Here is a 24,841-nt window from a genome sequence, read left to right on the forward strand (position 1 = left end):
AACGTTCAGGGATCAATTTATCCACATCTAGACGAGACGCAATAAATTGATCCCCGATAGATCGATCTCTACCCATCGATCTGGCAGGTAGTGAAGACCTGCCCTCAGATATATGTTTATCTAAAATTATAGTAAAAGTTTCATGCTACTGGATATTTTGAGAATTAGTACAAGATTGAATAAATTCAACATAACAAAATGGAATATGCAACTTGAACTCTCCCTCATGTTTAATTTTCATATTTATTGACTGAGTGCTTAGATAAGGAGCCTTAATGTTGCATTAACAACTTTTTGCATTTAATTTTTTTTAAAACTGTGTACATATAGAAGCTCTCTGATTAGCTAACACAAGCAACTATTCTGTTTCTTCATCTGGTTAGATTTAAGGCACCAGGGTACAGTGGATAACAGTAAGTGAGCACTAGAAAACATTCTAATGTAGCAAAAGTATTCAATAAAAGCAAAAACTTGTACATTCCTTATAATAGAACATTCCTTATAATAGAACATTGCATCTAACTTGAGAAGACAGCTGTTCCATGACAGTGCTCTGTTCTACTGATAAACTTCATTTTCCTCGGGGATAGCAATTTTAAGGAACTCCTCAAGTCTGAGTGCTGAGGGTGCTGGGAGATACAATGAATCACTGCATCTCCTGGATACTCTGTCCCCGTTGCCTCCGAATTTGCCTCTGTACACTTTGGAGGGGCTGTACCAATCAGATGTGGGTCCTTGGAGGAGTGGAGGCTGCAGACAGCTTGCAACACTACATTTAATCTCCGGTTGAACTTTCCATCCTGAGTGGCTGAAATATGAGTGTCATTGATGGAATCCAAACACTGACTCAGCCATAACAATACTAAATTCCACAATATTTACCTGAACACTTCATGTGATGTATTTAGTATTATATCAATGCTCCACCGCACCTGGAAACAAGAATTAAAAAAACCCCACACACATTAAGGTTCTCTTACTTGTTTGTCTTTCTTTTCCATAGCATCTTGTTTTTGTTTACATCTTTGAGATGTGTCTTTGATTTCAGCAGTCTGCATACAACAAAAATAAACGGAAAAAAAGCAAGAAAATAGCCATAATTATTTTGTATATGTAACTTTTTAAAAATAATAGGAAATATGCAAAAATCAGACTTTGGAAGAACATTCTGTTTGGAGCACCAAATATTTACCTACCATAAAATTTATATTTGACAAAAGCTGCACATTCATCAGAAGGAAATTGTTTCTAGACACCAACAGTTGTTTTATTTCATTGTAATTAGTCTAACAATTATATTGTCTATAGTTTGTACAGAACTTACACTTGCAAGTGGTTTAGGAGCCACAGTGCAACATCAGCTACAGAGCTGTACATTTGGATATACTTGCCAATAAAGAAAGGCTCACAACATAATTCTGAAATTAAAATCACAATGCTCTTTAAGGATTGTAAATAAAAGAATTACATTTAGACTGTTATATTTTAACAGGTGGCCTCCTTCTCTGTCTCCAGAACAACTTTCCCAAGGAAGATCTAATTGACTTAGTGCTCAACTGTTACAACAATCCCAGAGTAAGTGGCAGTGTATTGCTGCATTGTCCCAAGAGCAACCCAGGAGAGAGTCTGGGACTCAGAGAATAAGTCTCACTCCCAGGTCTTCTGCAGCTCAAGGAAGAGATTAAACTGTACTGCATCTATATTCTGCATATCTATGCAAGCTGACATGCTTGAGAGTGAGATGGGGTATTGAGCCAATGTATTTCCCCTGCCCCCACTTCTGAGAAGAAAGGGTGTGTGGCATGGTAGCTCTGTAATCTGTTCCCTGACTGAGATGCTATCTGTCATGTGGGTAACTAGGGAGGGGCCATAAGGAGGTAACTTGCGTTGTCTTAAGCCACTCCACTGCCATCCTAGACATGCCACACTTTGGCTTCGTAAATCTTTCTTTTTAAAAAGGCATTTAAAAGGGACCCCACCAATATGAGATTTAATAAGAATTTTTTTTAAAATATATACTAAAGCAGTTTTAGGTACTATGCATGTCTGAGTCCTTCTGGCAAATTTTGTTATTTTAAATCCCATTTTCCTACTTATTTTTTTTTTTAAACGTGTCTTACACTCCCCTGCAACTGTATTCAAGACCCATGCAAACACGAGAAGGAAGTAATTGACTATACAGCAGAAACCGTGAAAAAGACTACACACAAAGGGCATAAACTCCATTGATCTCAATGAGTGTCCTGAATTCAATGAGAGTCCTTCCAGTGACTTCAACGGGCTTTGGATCAGAGTCAAAGTATTTTCAAATTCACAGAGTAAACAGGAAAAAAAACCCTAGAAAAATACCTCCTCTACTTTTTTAACAATCAGTTATTGCACTTAGTAAGTGATGATAAACTGAGGAGTTGCTTGCACAACAGTTGGTAAAAAGTTTTCAGATGCAAAAGTGGATTTTTTTTATGTTATGGTGCCCCTTTAAAAGAAATAGTAAGTGTTAAGTAAAACATCTAAAGTAAGATATATTTTGGATACCTGAACTTGTAATTAATAACAGCACCTGTGTGACAGCACCACTGTCTAGTGGAAGTATACTGTACTGACACACAAGGATTTATCTGTAATTCCCACCTCCCTGAGCCACCAGAGTTGTAGGGCGGAAAAAATCACACTGGCATATAGGGAGCGATGAAAAACTCCTGTGGCAACTGTTTGGTGAAACTCAAACCAATACAAAGAGGGAAGAACAATTCAGAATTCTTTTGCCAGAAGGAAGACCTGACAAATGCAGGATGGTAGTGAGCATCAGCATACTGGGATCAGAAAGAATCTGGAAGGATGGCAATGGATCCAGAATTTAGAAAAACTGGAACACACAATCAGAAGTAGGGTGTCCAGTTTTGAAAGGAGGAGGGAATCAGGAAGGAGAGATGCTCCTAAAGTATTGTATTTTTGGTTGTAGATAGGGAAAGATGCACAAAAGCAAGAGGAGAATGAGATGGGTTTTGTCTTGTTTTAATCTATTTAGTATATGCTCACGCAAAATAAGTTCTTCATCCCTCTGTGTTCTATTGGACTCTAAATTCTGACAGAATATCAAAAAACATTAAGGAGCATTCATCAATATTTTACAGACAAACAATTTCTCTAAAGAACTAAAAGAATGAAATATCTGCCTGGTATTATGAATGAATTGAAAGTACTGTATGGCTGCATATGGATGGAGTTTAAAAATACTGCATTGGAGGCACATCACAACAGGAAGATACACTTCTACTTGGCTCCCTCAGCAATTGGTATCTAGCAAACTTAAGTGTTAAATCTTACCAATAACTTATTTATTTTGAAGACAATATTTAAGACTTCAGCCAATCCTACAATGCCAAAGATTAAGAAGAAAGCCAGCTATTAAGATTTCATGTGAAATTGCCCACTGCTGAGATGAAGGATCTACCATCTTACTGTGAAGCAATTACTGTTTCTGCTCCTGCTGAAAAGTGGACTAAATCAAAGAAAACCTGCCAAAATGTAATGCCTGTTTCCAAAATGTGCAAGAGGCAATAGCCATTATGGATGGGGAAAATGAATTCCATCAACTTCAGAGTAGTGCAAACGGAAGCTAAATAGACAACAGTACTGAAATTAGACCCTTCAGTGTAGAAGCCACTACACGATACATGACCAGACAAATGACTTTTGGGGCTAAAGATTTAAACAGATCTCACTACCTGGCTGCCACATGGAAATACTTGAAACTTATGACCCTGAACTACAGTAGTTACCTACATGATAGATAGCATGTCAGTCAGGGAACAGGTTACAGAGTTGCCATGCCAAACCCCCTTTGTTCTCACAGGTGGATAGAAGGAGAGAGAATGGAGGTGGTGGTGGGGGAGGGAAATTGGCACCACACCATATCTCACTCTCAGGCATTGCAGCTTGCACAGATGTGCAGGATATAGATGCAATACAGTACAGGGACTACTACAGATGACAGAATCTTTATTGAAAGAACATAGTCCACTGCAGTAAGAGAAATACCAAAGAACCCCACCTATCAACTACAAAAGTTACTATACCTCTATCCCGATATAACGTGACCCAATATAACACGAATTTGGATATAACGCAGTAAAGCAGCACTGAGGGGGGGGAGGCCTGTATGCTCTGGCGGATCAAAGCAAATTTAATATAACATGGTTCCACCTATAATGCGGTAAGATTTTTTGGCTCCTGAGGACAGTGTTACATCGGGGTAGAGGTGTATTTTTAAAGCAGGGATAAGGAAAGAATCTTATGTGGAGTTAGATATGTGAGAAATTGTCTTTAAAAAGTCATAGTGTTCTTCCCTAGACCTAAATCCCAGTATTCAGACAAAGAGAGGATTATTAGTACTAATTTAAGACCCCAATCCTGCAGCTGACTGTACACATTTGGTCCGAAGCATCTACACATAGTCATTGACAGGATCAGGGCTTATTACAATATTGAAAATATTGATGCTGTAATCCTCTTTCTCCCCCCCCAACCCCCCCCCCCCCCAAGTAGGCATTCTAGAGAGAAATATTTCTCTTCTGAACAGTTAGCTGCAACACTTAAAAAAAAAAAATCCAAATCCCTCAACATTTTCAAGGTCAGCACAGGGACACTTGACATCAACTGGAAAATTAATTCTAACTAGCTTATGACAGACATTGTTAAATCATATGTACATTTGATTTACATTCATATTTTATATATGTGAATAACCAACTTTATCTGCCTTTCAATTTTTATGACCAAGAAGAAATATATTTTTGTATTAATTTGTCAATTTTAAAAAAAAAAATAGGTCTAAACGGCCTCCTCCTGTGTAAACCCCTTTGAAGCTCTCCAAGAGGAGGAAGACTCAGCAAGGTTCCCCTCACGGATTCTTCCCAAACTGTTCTAGGGGGAAGGCTCTCTCTTAACTTCCAAAATTAGCAGGATTTTATTCCTCCAGATCCTGCGATTCCACCTAAGGCACAGGGTCTTCCCACGCATAGACAATCTGATTTCCTTCCAGCTCTCCAGTCTCTGATCCTTCCCTTACTTCACCTTTCTTATCACCCCCTTAAAATAGGGTTCTTAGCCAGAGAAGAACTATAGAAAAGTTAATATAATATCAGATGCATTAATTTTCCTACAGATTTGCTTTCAGACTTGCCTCCTTCGAACCAGAGATGCCCAGTACTACAGAGGGCTTTTTGCAGGCCCAGGTGGAGCAGTGGGGACACAGACATGGGCATGAAGAGTGAGATCTCAGGGAAACAGTCAGGCTTGTAAATGTTTGATACTGATGTCAGGCACAAATGGCCTGAAGAGAATCTTGTTACACAACTGGTCATAACATGCCTGAAACTGAAACAGAACTTTAAAGTTGGACTGCTTCCACCCATCAACAAACTGAGGATAAACAGAAGATCACACAGTTCTTGGACCAAAAGTATGGATTTATATTGCTTCCCATAACAAAAATAAGTGTCAATCTTTTGATTACAATTATGGAATAACAATATTTTCTATATTGATATAGTGAAGAGATTTTAATCTTTAAGAATGTGTGCAGTTTCTCTGACTTATTTTAGGAGAGGACAGCCATGTGAAGTAGCCTGTGTTAATGTGTACTATTAAACTGGTTGATTCTTTAACATAAAGCAAAAAAGAATGTGAGCATGGTCTTCCCATGATGGTACAACCACTTTAGTTGCTGCCCCGACATCTTCTGCTATTGATGCCAGTGAACTTTCTCTGACAACAAATCAAGGAGTTTTCACATGCCAAGAAAAGGCAGGGTCGGAGCAGAGTGAAAATCAATTACCAATCCCCAAAAGGGAACTACTGGCACAAACAACAATCAGTAAAACAATATCACTAGCTCTATGGCACTACTTACAAAATACTGATCCTGCAACTGTGATATGACAATGAGAATTTAATTTGATGTTCAGGAATTATTCAATTTGTGTGGCCCCCATTAATGTAATATATAACCCCTACTCACCACACTTTTCCTCACAACATAGCAAGAAAATAGGAAAACATTAATACCTCCCCCTTACAAATGGAGCACTGAAACAGAGATAATGAGAATAAATTCCTGGCACCATTAAAGTCAATGGCATCTTTGCCATAGACTTTCGTGGAACCAGGATTTCATCCTAAGTGACTTGCCCAAGATCATACGGAAAGCATATGGCACAATCAGGCACAGAACTCATCTCTGTTAAGTTCCAGTCTGTTGCCTTAACCATCAGACCATCCTTTCTTCCCCAGAATAGAACAGTGCTCCTCAATCTTGAAGAGCACTGTCATCAAAGCGAGTCTTAAACACACCAAATAATATCAGCACAAAATCTTGTGTTAAGGCAATATCACATCACAACACATAAACTGTAAATTAAATCAATCCAACCATAACAGAATTCTAAATTAAATCAACTGTAAAACAATGTTAGAATACTACAGTGAATATTCGATTACTCTTCCATTTGGAATAAATGATGTATTTCCTCTACCACCTCTTTACTTTTTTCCTGATAGGAACACAGATGGAGTACTGCTGAACTACAGGCACAGTTTAGACCTGCCTAATTTACACACACAGGCCTCGATCCCACAATGGAACTACTCACTTGCATAAAGATTAGCGAGTGTTTATAGAACAAGGGATTGGATTTGTTAATCTGACTTCAGAAAACAGATGTACTGATTCAAGTATAAACAACGAGAAGTCCTTGTGGCACCTTAGAGACTAACAAATTTATTTGGGCATAAGCTTTCGTGGATTAGAACCCACTTCATCAGATGCATGGAGTGGAAAATACAGTAACAGGTATAAATACACAGCACATGAAAAGATGGGAGTTGCCATATCAAGTGAGAGATCAGTCTAATGAGACAATGCAATTAACAGCAGGATACCAAGGTGTCAGTAGGTTTCACCGCGGTATAGGGTGGTGGTTATGTGACCATTGCTTATTAGCACTGTAGTGTCTAGGAAGTGGATCTCTTGTGTAGACTGGTCCAGGCTGAGGTTGATGGCGGGGTGGAAATTGTTGAAATCCTGGTGGAATTCCTCAAGGGCCTCCCTCTCATGGGTCCAGATGATGAAGATGTCATCAATGTAGTGCAAATAGAGTAGGGACGTTACGGAACAAGAACTGAGGAAGCATTGTTCTAAGTCAGCCATAAAAATGTTGGCATACTGTGGGGCCATGCGGATACCCAGAGCAGTCCCACTGACTTGAAAGTATAAATTGTCCCCAAATCCAAAATAGTTGTGGATGAGGACAAAGTTACAAAGTTCAGCCACCAGGCTTGCTGTGATAGTATTGGGGATGCTATTCCTGACGGCTTATAGTCCATCTTTGTGTGGAAGAACGTTCATGTAGAGAGCTTCTATATCCATAGTGGCTAGGATGGTGTTTTCTGGAAGATCACCAAAGGATTGTAGTTTCCTCAGGAAGTCAGTGGAGTCTTGAAGACAGCTCAGAATGCTGGTAGAGTAGGGCCTGAGGAGAGTTTACATAGCCAGATAATCCTGCGGTCAGGGTGCCAATGCCTGAGATGATGGGGCATCCAGGATTCCCAGAATAAATGAACACAAATTCGATATCAGGAATTATAACATTAAAAAACCAGTAGAACACTTTAATCTCCCTGGTCACTCAACAGACCTAAAAGTAGCAATTCTTCAACAACAATTCAAAAACAGACTCCAACGTGAAACTGCAGAATTGGAATTAATTTGCAAACTGGACACCATCAAATTAGGCCTGAATAAAGACTGGGAGTGAGTGGGTCATTACAAAACCTAATTTTCCCCATACTAAATTTCCCCCTACTGTTACTGACACCTTCTTGTCAACTGTTTGAAATGGGCCACTCTAATTATCACTACAAAAGTGATTTTTCCTCCCTTGGTATCCTACTGTTAATTGAATTATCTTGTTATACTGACCTTTCACTTGATTTGGTAATTCCCATCTTTTCATGTGCTGTGTATTTATATCTGCTACTGTATTTTCCACTCGATGAATCTGACGAAGTGGGTTATAGCCCATGAAAGCTTATGCCCAAATAAATTTCTTAGTCTCTAAGGTGTCACAAGGACTCCTGTTGTTTTTGCTGATACAGATTAACATGGCTACCCCCTCTGAAACCTGATTCAAATATGTCACTCAGTCAGCTGGTTTGACCCTTTTCCATCACTTTTATCATTCCTATCAGCTCCTCAGCTTTGGCTCCCACATTTACATAGCACATAACCCATAATGAAGAATTTCTTTTCTGTACAAGTTAAAACAAAGATGCTTAATATATTTTCCTGTGTTTTTCACACAGAGCATAACTTCTTCATTAATACAGCTCTATATTTCTAAGAATTATGGCAACAGTTGTTCACAGCAGAATTCCTTCCTGCTTATAGAAATCAGTTAATTAATTAAAAATGAGAAAATGATTAAAACTTAGCAGGATAATACCAAGCTGTGCAAATGCAGCTTTGCATTTAACAAGAATGTAAGACTGTACAGCATTATGAAAATTAATCTCAGGCTTCCAGCTGTTAAATTCCCTTTAAGGAAACACACATACTTTTACAATAAAACTGAAAATAGTTCAATGTGTTTCTTTAAAAAAAGAAAAGACATTTTGAACCACAGCAGCAAAAAAACAAAAAAAAACCTTAACCTTTCCCCTACTCCAAAGAAAAACAACAAACAAACTTTGAGCAGTATTGTGGAGCATGAAATTCAAATATACTTGCATTTATTTATTTGTAATGGTCGAGTTTAGCAAAAACATTGTTGTCTTTGAAGTAATATAACAGTAGACTCAGCCTTTAACAGAAAATGGTAGCATGCACTTTTCTGTTAAAAACACATGAAGCACGTGATAAAAGAGTAGAGCTAATTAAACTTTGTTACAAAAAATAGTTGCTAAAAACTTAGGTTCCAATTCTGCAAGTTCCCCCATGTGAGCAGACATCTTCAGGTGTGTGTTCATTCAGGCGGGAGTGGTAAGCAATCAAATAATTTGGATAAATAATTTTAATTATATCAGTTATTCATTAACTGTTTGCTTTGCCTATTTGTTATTCATAGACTCAAACTTTGAGGCCAGAAGGGACCACCATGGTCATCTATTCTGACCTTGTGCATAATGCAGACCACTGAACCTTACCCACTCAGTCCTCCCTTGTAATAGATCTATAAACCTCTGGTGAATAACTGACATCCTCAAATAATTATTTAATTTAAAGACTTCAAGTTACAGAAAATCCACCATTTAATCTAGTTAAAACGAGCAAGTGACCTGTGCCCCAATGTGCAGAGGAAGGTAAAAAGAAGTTCAGGGTCTCTGCCATTCTGACTTGGAGAAAAATTCCTTTGTGATGCCAAATATAGTGATCATTTGGACCCTGAGCATGTCAACAAGACCCACCAGCCAGATACTACAGTGTATTCTTTCCCAAGTAACTCAGAGTCCTTCCCCTCTAGTGTCTGAGCTCCTGCCACTGGAGATATTTGCTACTAGCAGTTGCAGATGGGCCACAGGTATTGTAGACCAGGGGTCAGCAACCTTTCGCACGCGGCCCACTGGGGTAATCCTCTGGCGGGCTGCAAGGTGTTTTGTTTATGTTGACCATCTGCAGGCACAGCCCCCGGCAGAATCGCGGCCACTGGTAGCTGTGGGGGGGAAGGGAAAGGGAGGGCATGCCTGCGGACAGTGAACTTAAAATGCCTCATGGCTCACTAGTGGATTACCCTGATGGGCTGCATGCCAAAGACTGCCAACCCCTGTTGTAGACAATCTGATTGTAGCATCCCCCCATAAACTTATCAAGCTCAGTCTTGAAACCAGTTGGGTATTTTGCCTCCACTGCTCCCCTTGGAAGCTTGTCCCAGAACTTCACTCCTCTTACGGTTAGAAATCTTTGTCTAAATTCAAGCCTGAACTCTATGGCAAATTTACATCCATTTTGTTCTTGTGCCAATGTTGGCATTTAACTTAAATAACTCCTCTCCATCCCTGGTACGTTGTGATTGGTGAACTAAGCCATTAGTGTTGCTTCTACACCTTTACACATTTTCAGGGTGAATTAAAAAAAGTTTATTTTTTTTAAATCGGACTTATTTAAATTGGATTTTTGGAATTTAAATTAACTATGTTTCTTTTATTAAAAAATAAACCTATTTAAAATTAAATTTGAAACTGACAGCTTATGTTGAAGCCTAAATTTACTATAATCTATTAAAATCATTCACATTAAATAAAAAATATTAAGCAGTATATTTGTGGTAGGGCTGCCAATTAATCGCAGTTAACTCGCGATTAACTCAAAATTAATTGAGATTAATCGCATTTATAAACAATAGAATACCAATTGAAATTTATTAAATATTTTGGATATTTTTCTACATTTTCATATATATTGTATTCTGCGTTGTAACTGAAACCGAAGTGTATATTACTTTTGATTACAAATAAAATAATTGCACTGTAAAAATGATAAAACAGTATTTTTCAGTTCACTTCATACAAGTACTGTAGTCCATCGCTTTGTTGTGAAAATGCAACTTACAAATGTAGAATTTTTTTTGTTACGTAACTGCACTCAACAACAAAACAGTGTAAAACTTCAGCGCCTACAAGTCCCTTCAATCCTACTTCTTGTTCAGCCAATCGCTAAGAGAAACATGTTTGTTTACATTTACAAGAGATAATGCTGCCCGCTTCTTATTTATAATGTCACCAGAATGTGAGAACATGCATTTGCATAGCACTTTTATAGTCGGCATTGCAAGGTATTTACGTGCCAGATACGCTAAACATTTTTGTGCCCCTTCGTGCTTTGGCCACCATTCTGGAGGACATGCTTCCATGCTGATGAATCTCGTTAAAAACAAAAAGTGTTAAATGAATTTGTGACTGAACTCCTTGGGGGAGAATTGTATGCCCCCTGCTTTGTTTTACCTGCATTATGCCATACATTTTATGTTCATAGCAGTTTTGGATGATGACCCAGCACGTTGTTCCTTTTAAGAACACTTTCACTGCAGATTTCACAAAACGCAAAGAAAGTACCAATGTGAGATTTCTAAAGATAGCTACAGCACTCAACTCAAAGTTTAAAAATTTGAAGTGCCTTCCAAAATCTGAGAGCGATGAGGTGTGGAGCATGTTTCAGAAGTCTTAAAAGAGCAACACTCCAATGTGGAAACTACAGAACATGAACTGCCAAAAGAGAAAAATCAACCTTCTGATGGTGGAGTCTGACTCAGATAATGAAAATGAACATGTGTCGTTCCCTACTGCTTTGGACTGTTATTGAGCATGCCCCTGGCATGGTGCTTGAAGCATGAAGGGACATATGAATCTTCAGTGCATCTGGCATGTAAATATCTTGCGATGCCGGCTACACTAGTGCCATGAGAAGGGGCACTTGGGGTGGGATCCAGACCCACTCTGCCCAGCGGCTGCAGGGAGGGGCCAACAGCCACGTGGAGTGTGCAGGCAGGAAACCGCTCTGCTCTGCTGCGCTGCTAGTGGTGAGTAGGGGCCCTGGACTGTTTTAAATGGCCCGGGGGACGTGCGGAGAGGGCAGGGCCAAGGGAGAAATCCGTCCCTAAACATTGCTGGACTGGGCCCCGGGCCAGGAATATTCCTGCTGCCCAGGCACGACGGGCCCATAGGACTCACCATGGTGCTGCGTTGACTTGCAGACTCTAAAATCTTACATTGTTTTAAGTTTAATTCAGTATTTTTGCACATAATTCTAAATTTGTAAATTCAACTTCCATGATAAAGAGATTGAACTACAGTACTTGTATTAGGTGAATTGAAAAATATTTCTTTTGTTTTATTACAGTGCATATACATGTAATAAAAATAAATATAAAGTGAGTACTGTACAATTTGTATTGTGTGTAATTGAAATCAATATATTTGAAAACGTAGAAAACATCAAAAATATTTAAATAAATGGTATTTGATTATTGTTTCACAGTGTAATTAATTTTTTTAATTGCTTGGCAGCCCTAATATGTTGTCAAGTTTTAAAGAAAGTGAAACCACTAAACTGGTGAAAGTCACTGGCTAAGCATCTGGAAACAGAGTTTGCTGAAGTGATAAACCAGCTTTTGACAGCAGCAGCCCCTTCTGCAGGTGCAAAGACAGTATTTTCTTCATTTCAAAATATTCAACCAGTTCAGTTCAATTACTAATTCATTCAAAATTAAGAAACCATTGGGAGTTAAAAAGCAGAAAGCTTGTTTTCCTCTTCCAAGCTATGGATAAAAATTAGGTGCGAGAGGGTGAGATCTACTAGCTCTATCATCTTGAAGGACATAGTGAACTGAACTGATCGTTTCTGGTCACCAACTACAGATAACACTACTTTTGTTTAATAAATCAGTTGTTTTTCATTTAAAACTATGTTTTGATAAATTTTCTGATATGAAAAAAGTTTATGTATCCTACATTTGGGTAATTTTATTTAATAAAAATATTAAAATCCTGCTTCTGAGCATTTTAAATTTAATTTGAAGTTCCATCCAAATAGAGTTCGCAACAAATCACAAATAAAATATTGTCAAGTATCAGAGGGGTAGCCGTGTTAGTCTGGAACTGTAAAAAGCGAAAGACTGTCCCATGGCACCTTATAGACTAACAGAAGTATTGGAGAACAAGCTTTCGTGGGTGAATACCCACTTTGTCAGACTCATGCCCACGAAAGCTTATGCTCCCATACTTCTGTTAGTCTATAAGGTGCCACAGGACTCAGTCACTTTTTAAGTAAAATATTAATCACCTTGTAAATAAGAAATGCATCACTCCATTTTCAATCATCATAAAAATGTAAAAAGTAAGCGTCTGAATAAATGTAAAAAACAGTTATCTTTTTGGTAACTGGTGTTCTTCAAGATGTGTTGCTCATGTCTATTCCACAGTAGGTGTGCGTGCTCGCCATGTGCACTGGTGCTGGAAGTTTTTCCCCTAACAGTACCCATAGGGAGGGTGCGCCCCCGTGACCCCTGGAGTGGCGCCTGCCTGGCGCTGTATAAGGGGAGCTGCGCGCTCCCCCCACCCTCAGTTCCTTCTTGTCAGACAACGCTGACAGAGGGTGGGATGTGGAATAGACATGAGCAACACATCTCGAAGAACACCAGTTACAGAAAAGGTAACTGTCTTTTCTTCTTCGAGTGATTACTCATGTGTATTCCACAGCAGATGATTTCAAGCTGTATCTGTTGGAGATGGGTAGGAGTACACAAGTCCCCAGGATGGAGGACAGCCCTGCCGAACCCGGCGTCATTCCTGGTTTGGGAGACGATCGCATAACGTGAGGTGAACATGTGAACTGAGGACTACGTGGCAGCTGACAAATGTCTTGGATAGGGATGTGGGCCACGAAGGCAGCTGACAAGGCCTGCGCCCGGGTCGAGTGTGTCCTCACAATGGGCGGCAGAGGAACACCAGCCAGCTCATAACAGGACCGGATGCACGAAGTGATCCGGTTGGAAAGCCTCTGGGTGGAGATCGGCTGGCCCCTCGCACACTCAGCCCAGGCAACAAACAGTTATGGCGACTTTCTGAACGGCTTAGTCCACTTGAGGGAGAAAGTAGAAGCCTGCCGCACGTCACTGGATGCGTGAGGCTTGGGGCAGAGGACCAGTAGAAAAATGTCCTAACTCATGTGGTATGCGGAGACCATCTTAGGGTGGAATGAGGGGTGTGGACGGAGCTGGACCATGTCCTTGTGAAAAACCATGTACGGGGGTTTGGAGGTCAGGGCCCTGAGCTCTGAGAATTACTTGTCTAGCTGACGTGATAACAACCAGAAATGCCACCTTCCACGAAAGGTGAGACCAGAAGCATGTGGCCAATGGCTCAAACGGGAGCCCCATGAGACGAGCAAAGACCAGGTTTAAGCCTCACTGTGGAACCGGGAGTTTAGAGTACGGGAAGAGGAGTTCCAGACCTTTAAGGAACCGGCCAGTCATAGCATAGGAGAACACCCTGTGTCCTTGTACTGGTGGATGGAAGGCCGATATGGCCGCCAGGTGCACCTTGACTGACAAGGAGGGCCCAGGGCCTGGCACCCTCAGATGAAGGAGGTAATCAAGGACAAGCTGGAGGGGGCGGACACTGGGAAGACACCCTGGTCTGTCACCCACTTAGAAAATCAGGACCACTTAGCCAAGTAAGCGCGGCGAGTGGAGGGCTCTCTACCTTCAAAGAGGATGCACTAAACCTGTTCTGAATACGCCCTCTCCTCTCCCAACTATTGGGCAGCCACGCCGTGAGATGGACAACCACCAGGTTGGGGTGCAGGAAGCGGCCCTGATCCTGTGAGAGCAGGTCCAGGCGGAGCTGTAACTGCCATGGTGGAGCTACTGCCAGGCTCATGAGGGTCCCATACCAGTACTGCCTAGGCCACGCCGGGGCAATCAGGAGGGCTTGGGCCTTGTCCAACTTTATCTTTTCCAGGACCCTGCTGATTAGAGGGAACAGGGGAAAGGCATAGAGGAGCCTGCTTTACCAGGACAAGAGAAAGGCATCAGAGATAGCACCCCTTCCCAGGCCTCCCCAGAGCAAAACTGGTGGCATCACCCGTTCTGTTGAGATGCAAACAGGTCCACCTGGGGAGTTCCCCACCTTCGGGGGAGCTGGTGGGCCACTTCCAGGTGGAGGGACCACTCATGTTGCAAGGAGAAATCCATGCTTGGGCGATCTGCCCTCTCGTTCTGGCTGCCTGGTAAGTGGAAGGCTTTAAGTGGATATTGTGGGCTATACAGAAGTCCAATAGCCTGAGGGCTTCGTGTCAGAGGGAAGAGGACTGGGCCCTGCCTTGCCTCTTGATACAGAACATGGAAGCCATGTTGTCCGTGAGGACCTTGACTACCTTTCCCTCCAAGCGCGAGAGGAAGGCCCTACACGCCAGCCACACCGCCCTGAGCTCCCTGACGTTTATATGTAGGGTCAGGTCTTGAGCCAACCACAGGCCTTAGGTCTGAATGCTTCCCAGGTGGACTCCTCAAACCAGGTCCGACGCATCAGACACCAGCTCCAATGATGGGGCATTGTCCCTGAATGGGACCCCATTGCTTGGGGTGGACGACCGCCTCAGGGAGGTGATCACCGAGCCTGGCACTGTGAGGACCTTGTCCATCCCATCCATGGCCTGGGAGAAATTTGAGGCCAGACAGTGCTGAAGGGGCCTCATCCTGAGTCTGGCATGACGGACCATGTACGTGCACACTGACATATGGCCCATGAGCTGCAGGCAAACCCTGGTTGTTGTAACCGGGAACCTCGTGACCAAGTTGACGAGACACTTCAGGGTCTCGAACCTGTCTGGTGGGAAAGAGGCCCTGGCCGACACTGCATCTAGAAGCGCCCCAATAAACTTGATGCATTGGACAGGGACTAACGCGGACTTGGTATTGTTTACCAGCAGGCCAAAGGTGGTGCACGTGGACAGGAGGAGCGGTAGATGATCCCACCGGGAGGTGCCTTGACAAGCCAATCAACCAGATACAAGGAAATATCTGGACTCCGCCCCGGCATCTGAGGTAGGCCGCTACCACCAACATGCATTTTGTAAACACCCTGGGGGCAGTGGACAGTCCAAACAGAAGACCATAAATTGGCAATGATTGTGTCCCACCACAAACCGGAGGAAGCGCCTGTGCCTCTCGAATATGTGGATGTGGAATTACACGTCCTGTAGATCGAGGGCAGTGTACTAGTCCCCAGGATCCAGGGACGGGATGAAGAAGGCCAGGGAGACCATGCGGAACTTGAGCTTTACCATGTGTTGATTTAGGCCCCGTACGTCCAGTATGGGTCTAAGCCCCCCTTTAGCCTTCGGGATAAGGAAGTAATGGGAGTAGTACCCCTTGCCCGTGAACTCCTCGGGCACCGCCTCTATCGCTCCTAGTTCCACGAGCCGTCCCATCTCCTGCTCAAGCAGAGCTTTGTGAGGGGGTTCCTCAGGGGGGACATGGGGGCGAGAGGTGGTTGGGCGGGGAGGATGTAAACTGGAGGGTGTAACCCTGGGAGACGGTGTTGAGGACCAATCAGTCCAAGGTGATCTGCGACCATTCTGGGAGGAAAGCACATAACCAGTTGGGGAAGGGAAGCTTTATTGGGGTTGGACCTCTGACGAGGACTAGGGGGATGCCCCTGAACGTCACATCAAAACTACCTTTTCCCCGCCTGCTTGCCCTTAGAGGGTTCAGCCTATGAGGATGACTCTTATAGTCCCGCTGCTTCTCATGGGCAGCCTCGTACTTCAGGAGGGCAGCCAGGGTAGAAATCTGCTGTGGCTTAAATTTAGGTTTTGCTGGAGCCAGGACATATAGGCCCAGTGTCTGGAGGGTCGTGTGGGAGTCCTTCATGCCATGCAGCCTTGTATCTGTTTCCTCTGAAGACAGGTCTTTCCCATCAAACAGGAGGTCCGGCATGGAAGACTGTGCCTCGCTGGACAGCCCAGAGAGTAAGAGCCATGACGCCCGTCTCATGGACACCACTGAGGCCATTGATTGCGCGGCAGTGTCCACAGCATCTGAGGCAGTCTGTAGGGAAGCTCAAGCTGCCATTGCCCCTTCCTCCACGAGCATCCTGAACTCCTCCTTATCATGCCCCTGGAGGGAGTCCTCAAATTTGGGCAGGGAACCCCACAAATTGAATTTGTACCGGCCCAGGAGAGCCTGATGGTTTGCCACTTGTAACTGGAAACTCAAAGACGAATACATTTTTCTTCCGAAAGAGTCCAGTCTCCGAGAGTCTTTGTTCTTTGGGGTCGGGGCTGGATAATCTTGTCGTTCCCTATTGACCACCTTGACTACCAGGGAGTTGGGTGCCAGGTGGATATATAGGTACTCATGCCCCTTAGCGGGTACGAAGTACTTTTGCTCAGCCTTTTTTGATATGGGGCCAACGAGGGCATTGTTTGCCACAGGGCATTCGAAATCTTAGCCACCCCTTCATGGAGCGGCAAGGCTGCTCTGCCCAGTGCTGATGGGGACAACACGTTAAACAGGGAGTCCACAGGCTCTTCCACCTCCTCTGCCTCGAGGTGGAGGCTTACTGCCACCCTCTTTAAGAGGTCTTGGTGGGCCCTAAAGTCCTCCTGCAGGATGGAGGGGGGCGGGGCTGCAATCGCCTCCTCCGGGTGGGGGCAAAGAGGCCAGCGCAGTCTCTCGGTGTCGTCCAACACCAGAGGATCCACCCCCTGGTCGGACACAGGGCATGATGCCGAGGACGTGCGTCCTACCAATGCCTTCGTCAGGGGTCTAGAGATGGATGCCGACAGAGCCTCCAAAACTTTGGCCACCGAGCGAGCTCCCACCGGGGGCTACGCTGGAGCCCACGGTGCCCACTGGTACCACATAGCTGGTCACGACGCTCGGTGCCACTGCACTTGCTGTGGCACCACTGGGGCTGACTGTCCGGGTTGCCCAGTTTGGCTCATCGAAGGGCGGCTATGAGCAGAGACCTGGCTGGCATAGAATCCACTGCTGTCTCTCAACCGGGAGGAGTGGCAGTACTGGGATCTTCAATGGTCACGGGACCGCAATCTTGACATGGAGGACCAGTACCAACGATAATAGCTGTTCCGCAAACGACCTCGACAGGCAGACCCATGACAGCGAGATGACGGCGATCGACGCCCGGGGCTGCAATGTCTTGGCAGAGACTCGGAGTGGGAGTCTGAGTGGGAACGGTGTCAATGACTGTGCCATGACCAACTGCGGTACTTTTTCTGCTACAAGGACCGACAACAAAATCTGCCGCAGTCCCATCGATATCTGCTCTCTGAGGAGGACCGGTGCCATGAGTTCCGGATGGATGGAACTCAGCCCGACAGTCTAGCTGGCATCGGGGGCGATCCACGTGGACTAAGCCCCAAGCGGACACTGGGCGGTGATCAGCATCAGGAACGTTCCCTTGACTGAGACCACTACCGAGCCAGGGGCAACTGTGGAGATCCCAGTGGTGGCTTGCCTCTGGAGAGTGTGGGATCGACACTGGTGGGGCTCTGGGCACCAGCACGGACATGACGTCCTAGGCCACTTGGAGGGTTTTGGGTGTGAAAGGCATCCGGACATCTGGGGAGGCCTGTTCCGAAAAGGCCATGCTACTCTGCTCTACGTGAGTCGGAGGCCAGGGGATCGAGGACTGCCCAACATGGGCCTAGCCTCTTTCCCAGACTTCTCTCGGTGCCACTGCAAGGAGGGAGTCTTGGTCCTCTTGGCGTGTCCTGTGGATGGAGAGCGGTGCTGACTGGTTGAAGGCCCTGGCTGATCACCGCATACCGACACCAGGTATCAGCTCAGAGCGGCGTGCCAGGGTCAGGGTCAGTGCCAACTCCATCAGAATGGCCCGGAGCTCCTCTTACACCACGCCAGGCAGGTGCCACTCCAGGGGCGGCGGGGGGTGCTCCCCCCCCCCGGGTACTGCTAGGGGAAAAACTTCTGGTACCAGTGCACATGGCAAGCACACACACCTACTGTGGAATACACATGAGCAATCACTCGAAGAAGAAATTAACAAACACCAATTTTAGTGCAAAGGCATATCATTATGTTTCAATAGTTACCAACTAAGGAGAATCAATCTTTAGGAAAATAATTAAGAAGTACAAATGTAAAATGATTAAAACTGATTTTTTAAATCAAGGTTTCCTGATTGCTTGATTTAAACCGTGATTAAAATTGGTGATTTAGATTGCTTTAATTCAATCCACCCTGCTCACCATTTTTTAAAAGAACAAATAGCAAATAATGAATACAGTACATCTGATACTCAGGCTAAAATAGTCATAGAAATCTTTCAGGATTCATGAACATTTTCCAATGGTATGAATACATGGCAGTTATCCAAAAACTCTCAAACAACATATTACACCACAAAACATTGCTAAATTAACTGTTTTTATTCATAAATATTATTATGAATCATGGAGGAGGACCAGTTACTATCTGACAAACTCTATCATATAGGTATTTATAATAGGGTTAAATGTAGATGGAGTAACAGCTCAGAAAATCAGTAAGGCCAAAATATTTAAAATTGGATGCATAAAGCTAGCTACCTAAACTAAATTGGCCTGATTTTCAGGAGGTGCTCATCAATCAGAGTTCCCAAATTAAGAAATTAAAGCGCTGCAGGTGCTTGACACATCTAGAAAAAAAAATCAGGCCAAATTAATTAGATCCCTAACTTTATGTACCTAGGTCTGTATATGTTGGCCTAAAGATTTTTAGTATAAGAAAACCATATAGCTGTGTCTATTGCTATGGTGCTTTTACAGTAGTGCACCAAATGTGATCATGGAAAGTGAACTAAGTAGTACCTAACTCCACATAGTCATATTTAATTTCCTTTTAGGGAGGAGAGGCACAAAGAACAGAGCAGGGAAAATGAGGGCAAAAATACTTCCATTAAAATCTCTTCTAAAAACAAGCTACTTCTACTATACAAAAATGAACATATTCTGATTGCTTCATATTCCATTTTCAGCTTTATTAAACACATGGAATGTCTAAATATTTTAACCGAGAATCCAAAATACATACCTTCTCTTTGATTTTTATATCCAAATTCCTCCACTGCTTTTCAACTTCTTGAATTTGCTGTGTCATTGGAGACTGTGTTTGTTGCAGTTTTTTTAATTCTTCCTTTGCATGGTCACGGTTTTGTTTCACCTCCTCATGCTCCTGGCGAACGTTTTCATATTCCTTGCAAGAATTTCAAGCAAAACAATGAAAGCCTTTTACCTTCTGTGGTTAGCTGGATACATATATTATGCCCTTGCAATGCTCATGTTTAATTCAACAAGAATCATGCAAAAAGTCTGTTTTACAGTGACAGAGTTCCAGTAATGGTTCAATTAACTTGCTAGGTATGGATCAGCTTGACCCTGAGATACAATGACCAACCTATTCCCTGCTGATCAAAAGCATGCAATGACATTTGAACAATTTTGCTTTAAAGTATGAGTTTAAACATCCAATTATTCTGTGACTATCCTGACGTGTGTGTGCGTCCTGGACAATACTGAACTTGGAGAGTTTGTCCTGGTTTCAGTACAGCTCACCAGTTGACAACATCAACCCATCATTCCACTGCAACTCCCAACACCAAGATGAACTTGGAAACTCTACTGATATCTACAGGACCCTGAAATGTGAGTTCAAGAGCACAAGAGTCTGAGGTACTCCAAACTCTGGGGCATGCAAAAAACAGAAATGCTCATATTAGGATTTCACACTATTATCTATTGTTTTTGCTGTATGTGTTGCTACCTTTTCCCACATGGATATTAATTTTTCTACTTGTAAACAGAGAACATTTTTGTACTGCTGCCCAAGTTACTTTGAAACATTCTTTGTCAACTCCTTCCAAAATGGTCAGTCTCAGAACAGCAACTTAATCCTCTGGTGACACTGACAGATAAACAGTTTGTTCTCCAGTTACTGTTGTTCAAGATTATTGCAGGGACAGATTTAAAGTCTTGGGATGCACCTCACAATGCCACATCCTTGCCGGAAACATCTAGAAAGTCTTGGCCTATGGACAATGCAGCATCAAAGGTTGAGCCCCAAAGGGTATATAAAGGAGCCATTGGCCTGCCCTGCCCCTCAATTTCTTTCACTATTTCAAAGTACACTAGAAGGCTCAGAAATAGTTGGGAAGGAGGACTGATCATGTCAATTAACCTACACAAGCTAGCACCTCCAAGTTATTCAGTTATAGGTGAATATTGCTTTTTCAAATGTTTTCTTAAGAGAGCTATTCTCTGTGAATCTGATTTGCAAAGATTCTTGTAAAGGTGGGTAGGAGGACCTAACTAAACAAACAAACAAACAAACAAACAAACAAACATTATTCTACCAAGCTGAGTGTCAGATCTTAAGATAAATCTAGAATGACACGTATATATATGAACCAAGTCACAGCTCTACAAATGCCAAGTATGGGAATGTTTCCAAGAGAAACTGTGGAGATTACAAATAAGCAATGGAATATACATTAAGACTTTTGGGAATCATAACCCTCACAAGATCATAACACTTTGTAACTACACCGCCACCCCGCTATAACATGACCCGATATAACACGGGTTCACGTATAGCACGGTAGCAGCTGGGCTCCAGTGGTGATTTAAAGGGTCCAGGGCTCCAGCTGCTGCGGGGAGCCCAGGGCCCTTTAAATCACTGTTGGAACCCTTTTGCCTCTACCCCAGGGCTACAGCAGCGGGGCTTGGGCAGTGCTTTAAAGGGTCCGGGGTCCCCACAGTGGCCAGAGCCTGGAGCTCTTTAGATTACTGCCAGAGCCCTGCTGCTGCTGCTACCCCAGGGCTGTGGCAGCAGGGCTTGCCGGCAATCTAAAGGTCCCAGAACTGCTGTGGGGAGCCCCAGGCCCTTTAAATCACCGCTGGAGCCCCGCCGCTGCTACCCCGGGACTGCGGCAGTGGGCTCGCTGGTAGGTTAAACGGCCCAGGGCTCTGGCTGCTGCAGCTCCCCACGACTGCATTATATCAGGGTAGAGGTGTATATATATTCTCTATGTAGGTAATTTTAAACTATAAAGAATCTGTACGACTACTTGATGGGTTTATTTCCACTAAAGGCAGTAGATAAATGCTCTTTTTACACCTAGGCTATGTAGTAAAGTTTTCCCCAGTAATTAATGTAGTTTTTGGGGGGGGAAAGAGAAGGAAAGTTAAACAGGTGGTTAATAAAGGGATATCAGAGTAGCTCCATAGGTTTCAAGACTGGGAGGGACCATTATGATCCTCTAGTCTGATCTCCTGCATAACAAGGTCATAGTAATACCTGTACTGCACCCAATAATTTGTGGTTGACCTAAACCATGTCTTTTCTAAAAGACATCCAAGCTCCACCACCACCATCGGCATTGCTGTGAGAACTCATGTTCAGTTAGTTATGAATAATGACTGCCAGGTCATTTTGAAAGTCACTCACTTCCAACATAGTCCAGCAACCTGTAAGTATCTAAACTACCTTAGCTAATCATTTGGACTATGAACAAAATCACCAGTGGATCTTCATAGAGAAACTTGATAAAGTGAAATAGTAGTCCAATAAACCGAGTTCAGCCTGACACTTGAGAGGTTTTTTTGTGTCAAAAGATAATCATCATCAGAATAGTAGCAGATGTTGGGTTAATCTGGTTTTGGGCTGCCCACACAGGGAATCTCTTACATTTTGCAGCACATTTGTCTAGTAGAGTGCTTACAAATCTGCATCAGTATCAGCTGCACCTCCAAAACACACTAATGGTTCTGTCCTGTTAAGATTTCAAAATCCATACATGAAGTTGCAAGGATTTTTAGTCCAGGTGTAGCATGCTGTCATTTTCTGTGAAAGAATGGGAATTAGTGAAAAAGAGGATGGAAGCTCCAGATTAGCCCCCAATTGGACTTATTGGTACTGGATATACCAGGAGCACTTCTTCTCCATCCTCTCCAATTTTCCATTATTCTCGGGGTCAGCAGTATTGGAGTTAAGGCATAAAGAAAAGAAAGCATGAAAGGGGAAATAATGTCTTCCTCTTTTGAAGACAGTATATGGTATCCTCTTTCGTTGCCAATAGATCTATCCGTGGGATTTTTCCATCTCAGAAACAAGGAACGAAGCACTTTTTACTTTCAAGACCATTTGTGCTAGAAAGTGAAATTTCTGCTGAGATTGTAGACTAATGTACTCTATATGCCTCACAGGCCAACAGTGTTAAGGACACGATTTTTGAATGCACTACCTTCTCAAGGAATAGCTTTATTACAAGAAGCAGATCTGGCTCCACCCTGGTAGACAATATAGTTCAACTTCATGCTACTGCCTGCTAAATATTTGTATTACTTGATCCTGTACTTGACAGATAACAGACCTGAGAGCCAACTAAACCATTTGTTCCAGTACAATGGTATGTAATCTGACATCTGCCAAGTTACAGAATTTTAATTGTGACTTAACTAAGCAAGCACTCCAACACATGGCAGAGACACCTGTTGACATTACTATACTGTGATTCAATGGTTGGAAAGGTTCAGGTCTTCTCTGTTCAAATCCACTGTGCAAGTGAGTTCAGTGTTCTGAGGGATAGCCACTAGCATGTAGGGGTCAGGCTGACTGCTTCTTGTCCACCTTCAGACCCAAATGTTCAGGATGCCAAAAGTGTGGTCAATGCTTTCTACAAAGTTCTTGGGAAAATTTAAGTGTGCAGGTGTGTCTCAGCTGTGTGAATCTACAAAGGCATTACTCAAAGAACCATTTATTTCCAAATGTAAAAGTCAATTCAGAAATGTGTGTTATGACAAACATTAATTAGTTTTCCCCTTAGTCTCTATTGATTAGCCTTCAAAGTACTGCCCAAATAACAGTGATGTCAATGCTCTTTCCTGATTAACTGTGCACAGCCTGTAGCTGTCCTGTTTAAAGAGATACTTTTTATGCCTTTACCGAGTTATCCCCTACCACTACAGGAGAAATTCACTTCACCCACATAAAAAGAAAAGGACAAAGTTCATCCTCCACTGCCAGGTTGGAACACTATAGCCCATGTCCCCCAGTAGCTGTCCTTTCATAGCATTTGTACTGTGGGTTGGGGCACCTGAGTCACATAACTATGAATCCTGTTGCCTTTCCTCAAGTGTACTCATCAGTGGCTGGCATGGAGGCTTCTTCCTTAATGTATAGAGAGCTTCTCTGTGGTTGCTACACCTGCAACTCCTCTCATACAGCGCCACTACACAGCTAACCTACCGTAAAAGGCCAGGCTTTCTGCACCCTCTGTGAATTTCAATCACTGTAAATGAGATCCAAAAATTTGCCACATATACTTCATTAAAGTTTCCTTCGTGGGCTTAAATGAATGGCATGAAAGCAGAGTAAATATAATAATGACATAATGCCTCAAAATTCTAAACAACCCCAGCTTAATTGATGGCTTTGATTCTCCAATTCTGAGTCAGTTTTGAAATATCACATTTTGTAATTCAAAATAATTCAGACTCTTGTGGATATAAGAAGATGGTTATTAAAGCAAGCCAAAATAATTTATCTTTAACCCAGCAAGTCTCTTATTTATTTTGATTTCTTTAAAGCACTTATGTCCCGCTCTAGGCACCTCTATGACAAAACATTTTGTGAAACTCACTCCAAGACTTACTTCTGAAGCAACAAAAAGACCCATCATTCATTATGCTGTAGGGCACAAGGTGAACAGCTGCTTGGAAATACCACTACCCCATGATACAGTACTGAACGACTGGTCTAGCGGAGGGAGTCACTCTGCCTTCCTTTTAAAGCATGAAGTACAAGCCATTGCTGGAAGTAATAGGTGCAACTAGGCAAAAGCTAAGTGAGGCCAGGGAAAGAACACAATGTTTCAGGACAATTATATACTTTCTGTAATATCGGTAGTGCTTGGGCTATTCTGGGGTGGAAAAAACTTATTTCACTGCATAATAACTCTCTCTTTTTAAAAAGATGGTGGGTTTATAATAGTTTTTCAGAAAAATTGGAAAAAAACAAAACTTACCACCCATGGTCTTTTTCTCTCAAGCATCTCTATTAAATCTAGATGACGCTTGCGTTCATAGTATCTCTCCACATCTTGCTTATACCGTTCATTTCTTTGCTTCATTTTCTCCAAGAAATTAGTTTTCTCTTGCAATGAATTCTGTCAGAAAATATATTTTATACTATTTACTTTGCTCTACTAAAACAACTAAATACAAAGGGGTATGCAGAAATTATGAAAAATATGTCAATGAAAAGAA

General features: G+C 42.7%; 1 protein-coding gene across 2 annotated transcripts in view; it reads right to left on the reverse strand.

Annotated features, from left to right (window-relative positions):
* The window catches only part of SMC5 (structural maintenance of chromosomes 5), a 94,046-nt gene that overhangs the window by 46,889 nt on the left and 22,316 nt on the right, over positions 1-24,841 (reverse strand). For both annotated transcript variants that reach the window (XM_030566493.1, XM_030566494.1), the window contains exons 6-8: positions 24,601-24,741; positions 19,611-19,772; positions 981-1,052 (exon numbers count right to left, since the gene is read on the reverse strand). In XM_030566493.1, the coding sequence (XP_030422353.1) occupies positions 981-1,052; positions 19,611-19,772; positions 24,601-24,741 (375 nt within the window). The remainder of the gene's footprint in view (positions 1-980; positions 1,053-19,610; positions 19,773-24,600; positions 24,742-24,841) is intronic.

Source organism: Gopherus evgoodei, chromosome 6 (assembly GCF_007399415.2).
Source record: "Gopherus evgoodei ecotype Sinaloan lineage chromosome 6, rGopEvg1_v1.p, whole genome shotgun sequence".
Classification (NCBI taxonomy): domain Eukaryota; kingdom Metazoa; phylum Chordata; order Testudines; family Testudinidae; genus Gopherus; species Gopherus evgoodei.